Source organism: Gigantopelta aegis, chromosome 4, assembly GCF_016097555.1.
Source record: "Gigantopelta aegis isolate Gae_Host chromosome 4, Gae_host_genome, whole genome shotgun sequence".
NCBI classification, from domain to species: domain Eukaryota; kingdom Metazoa; phylum Mollusca; class Gastropoda; order Neomphalida; family Peltospiridae; genus Gigantopelta; species Gigantopelta aegis.
In genome coordinates this window covers 4964781-4978660 of record NC_054702.1, presented here as the reverse complement: position 1 = coordinate 4978660, position 13880 = coordinate 4964781, and the positions used below count along the sequence as shown (strand labels likewise).

At 36.8% G+C, this 13880-nt stretch overlaps 1 protein-coding gene across 10 annotated transcripts in view; it reads left to right on the top strand.

The window, feature by feature from the left end:
• The window catches only part of LOC121372522 (fibrillin-1-like), a 69916-nt gene extending 60748 nt beyond the window's left edge, over positions 1–9168 (top strand). For all 10 annotated transcript variants that reach the window (XM_041498887.1, XM_041498883.1, XM_041498888.1 and 7 more), the window contains 3 exons: positions 1390–4759; positions 5580–5747; positions 7645–9168. In XM_041498887.1, the coding sequence (XP_041354821.1) occupies positions 1390–1607 (218 nt within the window). In that variant the 3' untranslated portion in view covers positions 1608–4759; positions 5580–5747; positions 7645–9168. The remainder of the gene's footprint in view (positions 1–1389; positions 4760–5579; positions 5748–7644) is intronic.
• The last annotated feature ends 4712 nt before the right edge of the window (positions 9169–13880 follow it).

Sequence of the window (13880 nt, the reverse complement as noted above, 5' to 3'; positions counted from 1 at the left end):
CAGTGCAACGGCCATATAACAGACCCCTTGCTGATAATGAAAACCACACGTAGAGGGTTTCCTCATCACCAACATCATCAGCAGTGCAACGGCCATATAACAGACTCCTTGCTGATAATGAAAACCACACGTAGAGGGTTTCCTCATCACCAACATCATCAGCAGTGCAACGGCCATATAACAGACTCCTTGCCGATAATGAAAACTACACGTAGAGGGTTTCCTCATCACCAACATCATCAGCAGTGCAACGGCCATATAACAGACCCCTTGCTGATAATGAAAACTACACGTAGAGGGTTTCCTCATCACCAACATCATCAGCAGTGCAACGGCCATATAACAGACCCCTTGCTGATAATGAAAACTACACGTAGAGGGTTTCCTCATCACCAACATCATCAGCAGTGCAACGGCCATATAACAGACCCCTTGCTGATAATGAAAACCACACGTAGAGGGTTTCCTCATCACCAACATCATCAGCAGTGCAACGGCCATATAACAGACCCCTTGCTGATAATGAAAACTACACGTAGAGGGTTTCCTCATCACCAACATCATCAGCAGTGCAACGGCCATATAACAGACCCCTTGCTGATAATGAAAACCACACGTAGAGGGTTTCCTCATCACCAACATCATCAGCAGTGCAACGGCCATATAACAGACCCCTTGCTGATAATGAAAACCACACGTAGAGGGTTTCCTCATCACCAACATCATCAGCAGTGCAACGGCCATATAACAGACCCCTTGCTGATAATGAAAACCACACGTAGAGGGTTTCCTCATCACCAACATCATCAGCAGTGCAACGGCCATATAACAGACCCCTTGCTGATAATGAAAACCACACGTAGAGGGTTTCCTCATCACCAACATCATCAGCAGTGCAACGGCCATATAACAGACCCCTTGCTGATAATGAAAACCACACGTAGAGGGTTTCCTCATCACCAACATCATCAGCAGTGCAACGGCCATATAACAGACCCCTTGCTAATAATGAAAACTACACGTAGAGGGTTTCCTCATCACCAACATCATCAGCAGTGTAACGGCCATATAACAGACTCCTTGCTGATAATGAAAACCACACGTAGAGGGTTTCCTGTTAGGACTATGCATCACAATTATGAAATGTTTGACATCCAATAGCCGATTACGAATTATTCAATTTGCTCTAGTGGTGTCGCTAAAGAAAAATCAACTACTTTGTATTATTAGATAGGGATTACAGCCAGTCACCTGATTTAATGTAGTCTAAAAATACCACAAACAAGCTGGAACACTAGTATTAAACAGCCATGTGTGCAAACATACACACATGGATACAAATAGACATAGATATTGAAATACTTATACATATCTGCACGTGCTTTACAGATACTGACGAGTGCAGACTGGGATTGCACCGCTGTGATAGTAAGGCCTACTGTATCAACACCGGAGGATCTTACCATTGTCGGTGTAAATCGTGTTCATTCATCGGAGACGGATTTACCTGCACAGGTCAAATAAATATTTCATTATACACGATTACATATTTTAATAACATGCTTGTATTGAAAAAAAACATTAGTTTTCAGGTAGTCATATTTTGAATGCATGTTACTATTCGTCATTGAATATTAGTAGCATGTTGTCATATTTTGATTGCATGCTTATGTCAAACCTTAGATGCTGTCATATTTTGATTGCATGATTATATCGAACATTAGTCAAAAATAAAAAATAACATTAGTTAGAAATAAAATAGCATGCTGTCATATTTTGACTCCATGCCTATATGGAACATTAGTCAGAAATAAAAAATAACATTAGTTAGAAATACAAATAGCATGCTGTCATATATTGATTGCATGCTTATGTCAAACATTAGATGCTGTCTTATTTTGATTGCATGCTTATATGGAACATTAGTCACTCAAAAATAACATTAGCTATAAATACAATAGCATGCTGTCATATTTTGATTGCATGCTTCTGTCAAACATTAAATGCTGTCATACTTTGATTGCATGATTATATCGAAAATTAGTCCAAAATAAAAAATAACATTAGTTAGAAATACAAATAGCATGCTGTCATATTTTGATTGCATGCTTATATGGAACATTAGTGAGAAATAAAAAATAACATTAGTTAGAAATACAAATAGCATGCTGTCATATTTTGATTGCATGCTTATGTCAAACATTACAAGCTTTCATATTTTGATTGCATGATTATATCGAACATTAGTCAAAAATACAAAATAACATTAGTTAGAAATAAAATAGCATGCTGTCATATTTGATTGCATGCTTATATGGAACATTAGTCACACAAAAAATAACATTAGCTAGAAATAAAATAGCATGCTGTCATATTTGATTGCATGCTTATATGGAAAATTAGTGAGAACTAAAAAATAGCATTAGTTAGAAATACAAATAGCATGCTGTCATATTTTGATCGCATGCTCATGTCAAATATTAGATGTTGTCATATTTTGATTGCATTCTTATATCATTAGTTAGAAATAAAAAAATAACATTAGTTAAAAATAAAAATAGCATGCTGTCATATTTTGATTGCATGCATGTATCGAACGTTAGTTTGAACTAAAAACGGATGTTGTCATAATTTGATTGCAGGCTTGTACCAAACATTAATTAGAAACAAAAGTGATATTATATTTTGAGCACATGCTTGTTTCAAATATTACCTAGAAATAAAACTAGTTTGCTGTCATGATTTGATTGCAAGCTCAAATATTAGGCATAAATAAATATTTTGATAGCATGGTTGTATTGAACATTAGCTAGAGAATACAAATAGCACACTGTCATATTCCGATAGCATCGTTGTATCGAATCTGAAGGACAAAACCGTAATACATGATCAAGGTTGTATATCTGTACAGTGCAAAGTCGAATGGGTATTAATTTCAAATAAATATAGCATGTTGTCATATATTGACGGCATGCTTGTATCGAAACTTTTGCACACATACAATCTTGATAGCTGATAAGAGTTTTGTCGTTCAGATTTACTAATAAATATATCATGCTGTCATATTTTGATTGTGTGCTTGTAACAAACACTTATAAAAAGTATCATGTGTCATATTTTGATTGCATGCTTCTGTAGAACATTAAGTAGAAATTACGCTATGTTGTTATATTTACGTTTGTATCAAACATTAGTTTGAAAAACATAACATCAGTTAAACATAAAACTATCATGCTATCATATTCTGATTGCACGTTTGTATCAAACATTAATATGAAACACAAATACATTGCTGTTATAATTGATGGCAAAGATGTATCAAATATTAGAAGTAAATACTTTGATTGCATGCTTATAACGTACACTGCTTATATGTTGATTGCAGGTTGTATCGTGTTGTTTTCATATTTTGATCGCGTGTCCAGCATTACCTAGAAACACAAATAGCATGCTGTCATAATTTGATTGTAGGCCTGTATCAATCATTAGAAATCAATACATATGTGTATAGCATGACTGCATCGAACATTAGTTAGATATACATATAGTATGCGATCATAATTTGATTGTAGGCCTGTATCAATCATTAGAAATCAATACATATATGTATAGCATGACTGCATCGAACATTAGTTAGATATACATATAGCATGCGGTCATACTTTGATTGTAGGCCTGTATCAATCATTAGAAATCAATACATATGTGTACAGCATGACTGCATCGAACATTAGTTAGATATACATATAGCATGCGGTCATATTTTGATGGCACGCTTTTATCGAATATTAATTACAAATAAATATAGCATGCTGTCATAATTTGATGGCATGCTTGTATCTATCATTAGTTAGATATAAAAATTGCATGCTGTCATATTTTGACGGCATACATGTACCAAACATTAGTTACAAGAAACAGCATGCTGGCAATTAATTGCTAATTGAAAATAGTATACCGTGTGGTAAAAACGGGTTTGTTGTTGCCTTAAACGCGTTCGAACAAAGCATTTCTCTCAGTTAAGAACGAGAAGCAGAAATATTCATGTATGTCTTGTGCACAACGAAACGCAATGAAGAGAGACCTGGATGGAGAAGACCGCAACTAATACCAGGGAGAGGTAACATAGAATAGTATACCCGGAGCAATTGAACGCATTCTTAAGAGATACTTTCATGTATTATTATCATAATGCGTTAGTTAAAATACTAGTATAATGTTTTTTGTGTTGTTAGCCTTGTATGTAGTTGTTGATTTTTTGTTGTTGTTTGTCTAGTGTGTCGTGGGTGTTGTAGTATTGTTTGTTTTTGGTGTTGTTCTTGTTTTGTTTTAAAGATAATATAATGCACTACATTTATCATCGTTTTAATGAAATATGATTTCAACCAATTTTAATATTTAAAAAAGACAATCTCATAGCAGCATAACGTGATGCATTAAAGTGAATGTGCTATTTGTGTGTTTTATTTGTATGACTGCATTTAAATGTTGTTTAAAATAGTGGAATATGAACGAAAGACTAAATAAAGTAATTGTAATGTAATGCTGCTGTATGAACGTGATAGACAAGACTGCTGTTGTTGAAGGACGATTCATTACTATGATGCTGTTGTGCGGTAATGTGCCTAATGTTTATCATTTTTAACTTGCTAAGCTCTAATATTTGCAGATTAGTTAATCTTAATGAAGCAGTGTTATTGGCTATGACAGTGTCTACTGGTTTGGATACACTGATTGGAAGAATTTAGGGCCTATACCGGTATGAATCCATCTCATTCATGTATTAAAACAATATTTGTAAAACGTGGGGTTTTTTTCATTGGAAGCCACGTGAAAGATGTGTGCATATAATATAAGTACAGGTTTCACAAAATGTTGAAAATACACAACAAAATGCTTTGCCATATCGTGTCACGATCTTTCATGTTTTTAACGTCATTCATCATATATAACTTTTTGAAATATATACATCAATGACAGACAAACCATAGTACACACACCCTCCTCCTTGTATATGTAATAGGTGTAATAGTTTACCAGCAGGTTGGCCAGAAATAGCAATAACGGGACAGACCATAATTGTCAAACACTAAGGTATATTGTCACTATTTGAGCCGTCTATGGTCACTGAAATCAAACATTATTGTTTTGTTTGGATTATCCATTTCCGTACAACCGAAATGTTTCTGGTAAACCTGGTGTTTCCAATACCACAAAATGCATTTTTCATATTTTTAAAAAGTGCACGTGCGTCTGAGAAGTATTGGTTATGGAGTCGCGTTTTAGTCTATTTTTAAGGGTATTTCAACGTCACAGACTCTTGTTTCACTCTCTTGTATTTAAATTTGTTCCAAACTTAGTGTCCATTTTTACGGTTTCAAACTAGGGTCTAGGTGAAACATATGCCTTAGTGTTTAAAAACTACGGTCTGTCCCTTTAATAGGAACGGTATATACCACATCTGTGAGTGTATCTGTAATATACGCAATTTTACCAGTAGACTAACCAGCAATAGAGTTAATAGAAATGATATATACATTGTGCTAAGTACGCATATGTGTATTTTGTTGTTAAATCAGGTAGTTCATCTTGCATTAAACTGAATGGAATGGAGGCATTAAACTGAATGGAATGGACACATTACACTGAATGGAATGGACTCTATACCTGACTTCCTGCAGCATATTACTTACTGGACCCATCGCGGAACTGGCGAACATCCCTACGAAGTTTCGATTCATTTGCAGGTAAATTTAAAGTGGTACTGTCCTGGGTTTTCTAACATTGTATAATGTTTCTGACTAAAACACCCTTTTTAACAACTAAAATTACAAGTTAAATACATGGCATGTTCTTTGTTAGAACAAATGTTTTTAGTAGCTAAAAAGTAGTTTTTGCCTAATATGTATTATTTTGTACGTACGAAATTATTAGTAGGTAAAATCTAGTCTCGGCTTCTAGAAGCATTCAGTCGACCAATTTAATTCGTCTATTGCTTTATCAGAAACACCTTGTATATGCAATGATATTCTAAGAAAATGCATTCAATATGTATTTTAGTCGTTAAAATGCTCTGACGGCCAAAACTCGGGACAGTCTCTTTAATATATTAGTATACAGGTTTCTTATCGTTATCTCCAGCCTTCATCCTCTGGCTATGCCATTTACACGTTATTAACACTTGAAAACTAGCAATATAATTGTTATTCTGGCTACAAAAGAGGGTGTACTCTCCATTGTTCTTCCCTTTCTCCAAAATGCAAAAATACATTCAAGCGAATAAAGTATCCCCCCCCCCCCCCCCCCCCACACACACACATACCTCCATATTGGACTATATTGAACCAAGATTATATGCTCAGGTTATACATGCATAAACCTTCAGTGGATGTAAGCATGTATCCATATTGATTGATAACATCAGTGTGGGGTGTGTTTTGTTGGAAATCAGCTTTGTATTGGCAGTTATTAGACACCTTAGCAAATGAAGGGGCCGTTTAACACTTAAGTCACGCTGTATTAATTCATTTCAATTTACATCGAATTTAGTTCCATGTACGCTGTTCTTAGCGCATGCCTCAGCAATTCCTGCACAGGAGAGATGTTCATGGGCGTATAGGCTCCCATTTGTTTTGTTGGGTTTTTGTTTGTTTGGTGGGTGGGTTTTTTGGGGTTTTTTTGTTTGTTTGTTGTTTTTTTGGTGGGTGGGGGGGGGGGGGGGGGGGAGACTGGTTTATACCGAAATTAAACGAAAATGCCCGAATCTGGTTAAAACCATTTTTTTTTCTTCATATTAGCATTACTTCTAATCAACTATATAGGGCTACAAAGAATCACTACACATTTTTACATGAATTGCGACTCATTTTAAGGGTTGCATGATGGAAATACATAGTACAAAGTTTTTGGGTTAGCACATTTCACCCTAATATTTCTATCGTTTTTATCCCAATTTGTCAATTTATCCGAATTTGAGGATTTGCTCCAGTACCAGAAGCCAGTAGACCCCCCCCCCCCCCCCCCCTTGCAACTCCCTCCCCCCACCAACACCCCGTCCTGTATGCTTATGTGTTAATGTTTAATGGTTCGGCTTTTACAACTACACCATAGAAGTCGGTAGTTTATGTAACGCCAAATGTGGCATTTTATACGCTCTCCACATTCTCCCATGTATATTTTCCTAACACTGGGATCACGCTTCATCGCTTATTATAAGATCCATCCGAGCCCCATTATATTTTAAAGTGACATGATGTCAGCAGTATTATTGCATCTTTCTGTTTCTATTTTTGTTTTGTGTTCTTTGATAGTAAATGTTACTACAAGATAAAAGTATTTGCAAAGGAACATTATGGCTAGAACTACCTGTATCATACGCAATGCAATTAGTATTTGTTTGGTTGTTTCATTCGTTTTTTAAAAGTGATGCTACTTATGTAACGTTGTTTAACACATTGCATGCTGCCCTCACCACCCAGCGTTACGTAATTGTTGAACGTCATATATAAACAAGTGATGCCTTATATATTTTGCTATAAACAGGACCAAGGCATCTGATGTAACAGTTGTGGGGCACTGGTTGCGACAGTGTAAACCCATGTTATAACCATGATACACTAATTTTTCCTTGTTTTCGTTTTTCAGATTGGTATTAAACAGAGACACCACTATTGAGAGAATAGTGACGCGAGACGGACATTACCTATGACGTCATTACGTATGGAATACGTCAATGTTACAATATTACGTGACTTAGTTTGCCTTGCACAATGGAACTACTTCAGTGTTTCTAAACATGACGTCCTATTCCACGAATATTGCATAACGATGTTTAGATATGTCAAAGCTTGGACATATCAACGTATGGATACATATGAATCTCAAGCACATGTTTGAACAAAATGACAAAATGACTTAAATAAACCAGTGCAAGGTACACGAAAAACCTTCAAGTACATAGGCTACACAAATTCACAAATCGTGAAATAATAATATGCAATAAACACTGGAAAAAATGCTAACCATTTCAAAGAGAAAGTAGAAATCGGAGGTTTTCTTCCCGTTTCACATATTCATGTGTGCCGTTAACACAGACGGACGGTGTGGAATAAAAGTGTAAACATAATGGATAACCAAACGGCGTGATGTAGTCTTTGGAAGATGTCAGTAAGTGGTTGAATAACCAAACGGCGTGATGTAGTCTTGGAAGATGTCAATAACTGTTTGGACTGCTATGAATTAGTTCCTCAGCTGTGAACAGTGAATAATCTTAATCTGCAGACATTCAAGCGAGAAACATATTTGGTGTCACAGTCGAAGCACCTAGATCGTTTTCTCCCGCATGTTGCAGTTATAATCAGAATGTGGCAGTTAATATTGCTCAATCATCTCGCAGGGTTAAAAGCAAGAAAACAAACATGTAGTCCTCAACTGACTCAGATTCTGAATAAAAGTTAAATCATACCATTTTGCACAGATGGCTTTTTAAACAATATTATTATGCAAACGATGTTGTTTAACAGATTGATTGTTGTTTGTTCCTATCAATACATTTATGAATTTAACACAAATTGCATACATCAATTACTGATTTATTGTTATTGTTATCTTTCTACTAAAGCCTAAGCACAATATATCAGACCCGTAGGAACGATATTTGGTAGGGGAGGGCACAATCTCTAATGAGAGGGCCACTATATGTAATTTGTTTGGCACAAGCCACATTTGTAACTATGTTGATATAGAGTAGGGCAAAGAAAACTACATTTTCTTTCTCAATTGGGGGCACTGCTTGCCCCGGTTCATATTGGCCTGTATATGAAATACCAGATGTAATTAACTGAAGGTGAATCTGGAAGCGTGAGTGGAACATGTAAAAAATTTCTAAATTGTTCGATGGAGAAAAAATAGGAGCCTATATAATTTCCCATTTTATAATCTTAGTATTTTGAGTTATGAACGAACTTACTTCCGGAAGATGGGACTAGATGCTTACCTAATTGAAATACAAAACTGTTATCGCCGTGATCGCCATATATCTACACAATGTATACTTGAAGAAGGCACAGGCCTGTCTACTTGAGGACGATATTGTACAGGTGTTTTGTCCTAATAGAGATCATGTACCACACTTGAAATATAATTCTTACGGGTCTGTGAAGAAACGTGGATTTTGTCTTTGTTTGTTTTTTGTTTTTTTGTTAATTAAGAGCAGGTTAGCGTATTAATCATCGGCTATTGGATGTCAAACATTTGGTCATTTTGACATGTAGTTTTAAAGAGGAAACCCACTACATTTTAGTTAGTAATAAGGGATCATTTATATGCACCATCTCACATACATGATAGCACATAACACGGCTTGTGATATATCAGTCGTGGTGCACTGGCTGGAACGAGACGTAGCATGGCAGAGATTGACCCTGGGCCGACAGCGCACCGAGTGAACACTTTGTCACTGGGCTGCGGTTTCTTTCATAAAGTCTTCATTGCTCTAACTCTCGATTCCTGTCCGTGGGCCCATTGGGTTATTTCTCGCCTCAACCAGTGCACCACGACTGGTATATCAAAGGCCGTGGTATCTGTTATCCTGTCTGTGGGATAGTGCATATTAAAGATCCCTTGCTAATAATAGAAAAATGTAGCGAGTTTCTTCGCTAACACTATAAGTCAGAATTACCAAATGTTTGACATCCAATAGCCGATGATTAATAAATCAATGTGTTTTCATTGCTCTAACTCATGAATCCCCAGTTAATGAAAGTTGGCAGAAGAAGGATCGCCTGAGGTGCAATGGACGTTAGGATTGTTCATTCCTAAGCCAATCAGTATCGCAGGACTAGTACATCGAAGAGCGAGATATGTACTATTAAAATGGTATCATCTGCATTTCAGTATCAGGTGCCTATGTTATGGTAGTGGGGTTCTGCTCATGCTTGCGTGACTAGCCACGTCAACACCATAGTCATATTGCTCCGAGGACACTAATAATAAATTTAAAAAACACCAACTAGCGATCGTTTAAATGTGTTGGGACGTCGTTAGGTTCATTTCGCGATTTTACAGTATTCCATGAGTGCATCCTCTATCCTGTGCAATGTTGCGTTTTCTCGTCTTGAGAGAGACAGTTCTTCAGGCGGTGCAGGAGGGGTGAAACATCATGTTACGGATCTCCAAGGGGGGGGGGGGGGGGGGGGTGGCGTTCCTAGTAACAAGCAGTTGATAATACATCATGGAAACAAACACGACTTTGCCTAAAACATCCTTTCGACTCTGCCATATGCAGAGATACTATTCTTACCACGGAATACGGTTTTGTCATTCAGTTTAAACAGATACCCCCATGCTCCCGGGATTCATGGAAACAACTTATACCAGAGGCTTGTTTAGGAGGGCGACGCTCTGGGATAGCTTGATTCATCCTATTAAGGCCAGTATTTTTTTTTTTTTAGGTCTACGAACAAGAACTTTTGTGCACAAAGGTAGGAGGAAGGGAAAAAAAACCCTGTTTGGGGTCAGTAGGGGTGATTTTCTTTTTAATATGGCTACTTTGATAGATGTGGATTCTGTGTAACCAAATAAGATTGACAAGGCATCTCTGTGCGCAACCGCGCGGTGCATAGAAATCGGAGTGAAATAGCGAATCGGACCGAAAGAGCGACCGAAGACGAATTAACAATTCATATCTAATACGGTATATTTATTGACGAAATAAGTGTTATTTCTCACTGTTACCTTATGGAATGCGCCACAATAGACTAGAATGGTAACTCTTTTTTTTCTTTAGAGCTATTTGTAGAAGTCTGCGGCAAAACAATAAATAATAAAAGTGAAAAATACTGTTATTTGAGAAAAATTTACGTCGGCGGGTTCGTAAACCGAATAATAAAAAAAATACTGGCCTAAGTCACATTTATTTAAATTAGGTGTTTGTGGAAACATGAGCACATCTTGTTGCAGAATGGTTGATTTTCACCTGATGGGTGAGAAATACAGATACGAGATAGGGCTCTGCACGTCATGTTTACATGTTTTTGTTACACTAGTTGTGAAGCACTGAGCGGTATGAGACGGCGATCAATTCTAGACCGATCGTGCATCAGGCGAGCGCTGTACTGTTGTGTGTGAAATACCCATACGGGGTAGGGTTTCGCAAGTCAAGTGTTTTAATATAATATGTACCATCGCGAGGAATAGTCCAGCTTAGGGATGATTGTTTTCATTACGCTGTTTCAACAAAGAGTTGTAATAAATGGTATATGTCAGACACTAATGTACTATACTGAGCCCACTGCAGGGTCCTCGGAATGACGGGGGTGGGGCCATGACCATCACGTTCCTTTTTTTTGTAATCTGAAGCCTGGATATACCATATTTGCACATGAGAAGTTGTCTTAGTTTCGCCACATCCGTAATAACGTTAAAAGTTTGTTTTGTTTAACGATACCACTAGAGCCCATTGATGTATTAACCATCGGCTATTGAATGTCAAACAACTGTTAATTTTTTTAACTTAGAGATGAAACCCACTACATTTCCCATTAGTAGCAAGGGATCTTTCATAGGCACCATCCTATAGACAGGGTTACACATACTACGGCCTTTGATATATCAGTCGTACACTGGTAATAAATTCCATCCTTTCATCCTCGGGTCATCGCACTAAACGTGTCACACCCACCCCTCTCTTTCAAATACACTCCGCGGGACAAGCATTGATCTATTTCTCCTTCCATCCTGTCGTCCACAACTGGTGTAACAAAGATTGTGGTATGTACCCTCCTGTCTGTGGTATGTTTCTTATAAAATAAATGATGCTTAGAGTCAAAAGGTATAGCCCACGGCGTGACGGCAGTGGGTTTTCTCTCTCGTTATCTATGTGGGCCTTGACATTAATATGACCGACATATAGCAATAATTAAAAATGCGTTGCTGCATTTGCTATCCCTGTCCCAAGTCAGACCCCCGATCCTATCGGAGGCCGGACTCGGGATAGGCGTGTTCGAAACCCTAGTGGACACGTTAAACCAGTTACTAAGCTAAGCTAAGCTGCATTTGCAACGCATATTATAATGAGAAAATTACGATGCAGGTTGGAATTACAACGTGACTTGCAACAGTCGCATGCATAAGCCACAACACTACAGCTAGACGTAGTTAGGCGTTCTAATCAACTCGCACAATACAAAACTACAAAAATCAGAGGGAATTCAATTTAAACTATACTGCGATTACTTGCACACACTCGAAATTTAATGTCCATGAAACGTTTTAAAACCGTGCTACATCGTCCCATTGTATTTTGTAAGATGTATATCGAGACACCCAGCAAGCCTGTTCGGTGTGTTTTCAAACCGTACATTATCTGACGCGCCAGGATCCATTACACGGGCACGCTTGCTGTGCCTGTTTTACAAGTTTGTGTAGCACGTTGTTGGAGCAGTTTATATCGTACACAATCTACCCGGGTTGGTTCTCTAATTACTTCACGCCCGAGTGATTACTGTGTACCTGTACGACAGGTTTTTCTAGTGCTTGATGTAAGGTAAACATCATATATGGCTTAATTTTCTCGACGGTTTTCTTTTAATAACTAATAAAACATAACCAGTTCACTAGTCAAGTGTTATTACAGTATATAAAAAGGACCCCTGTTGCCGCTACATTGACTTCTCGTTATGTCCGTAACCTGGTTCACTTAAGCCAAGTTTGCCTATCTAAACGAGTTTGTGGGTTCTCTTTTATCACAGACCTAGTCCATTAATATAAATCCACAAGTACTAGTTTCCCTTTTTGTTGTTTTTTACGATAATCTGTTTCTGTTCCATTGTTAATGTGTGACTAAAATGACATAGCCAATGTAATGAAAACAGGATCTATTTTTACATCACATACTTTCAGGATATACATTAATCAGGTCACGACACTACGTTTATTGTTATTGTAACACACCATAGTTGACCTATGCATTCATAGTCATTAAATAAACAAAAAATGCAATAGCAATTTTATCTTGTTTGGTAAGGTGATTTCTTATTTAATTATTTATTTATTTATTTATTTATAGCTTACAACTCTACACGCGTGGAATATGTATACCTAAGAAAACATAACTTACCAACAACCTATAATGGCCTAACAGAGGGTCTTAATTTATGTTGCCATTTTTACCTTGACATACACGACCTTTTTAATACTTACTCTCTGAGAGAGAGAGAGAGAGAGAGAGAGAGAGAGAGAGAGAGAGAGAGAGAGAGAGAGAGAGAGAGAGAGAGAGAGAGAGAGAGAGAGAGAGAATGTGTGTGTGTGTACTACATTGAATTAATAAAAGTAATATTAATATTAACCAATTTGTCCCAGTAGCTGATCTGTAACGGCATTTACTCTAAATAAATATCTTTCGAGATTATTAAGTTCTTTAGCTTTATCAGTCATTAATAGTTGGGTATGTTTTAGAACACTTGCACGTCTATGGTAATATTTAAAAATAAATTTCATTCTTAAATCGTTATATCGTGGGCAATGGATGATAAATGATACTCGTATTCTATTTCATTTCTCTCACAATTTGTTTTTCTGTGATCTTGCAATATTTCTATACGTGCCAAATTCTATATTTAATTGATGTGCACATATTATGATTTTTTATATTTATTTCTAAATGACGAACGTCCAATGGTTTTCGAAAATAATCTTGTAATTTGAAATTATTTAACAAGGGTTGATATAGACGTCCCTTCGTATTCTTGGTCATATCTGCATACTACAAACACGTTGACTATTGGTGTGTATTTACAAGGCAAACGTATTCTAGTACTTAGTCTATATGTTACATGCAAAATAAAAGATTATTTATCAACACAAGTGCTAAAATCTATAAG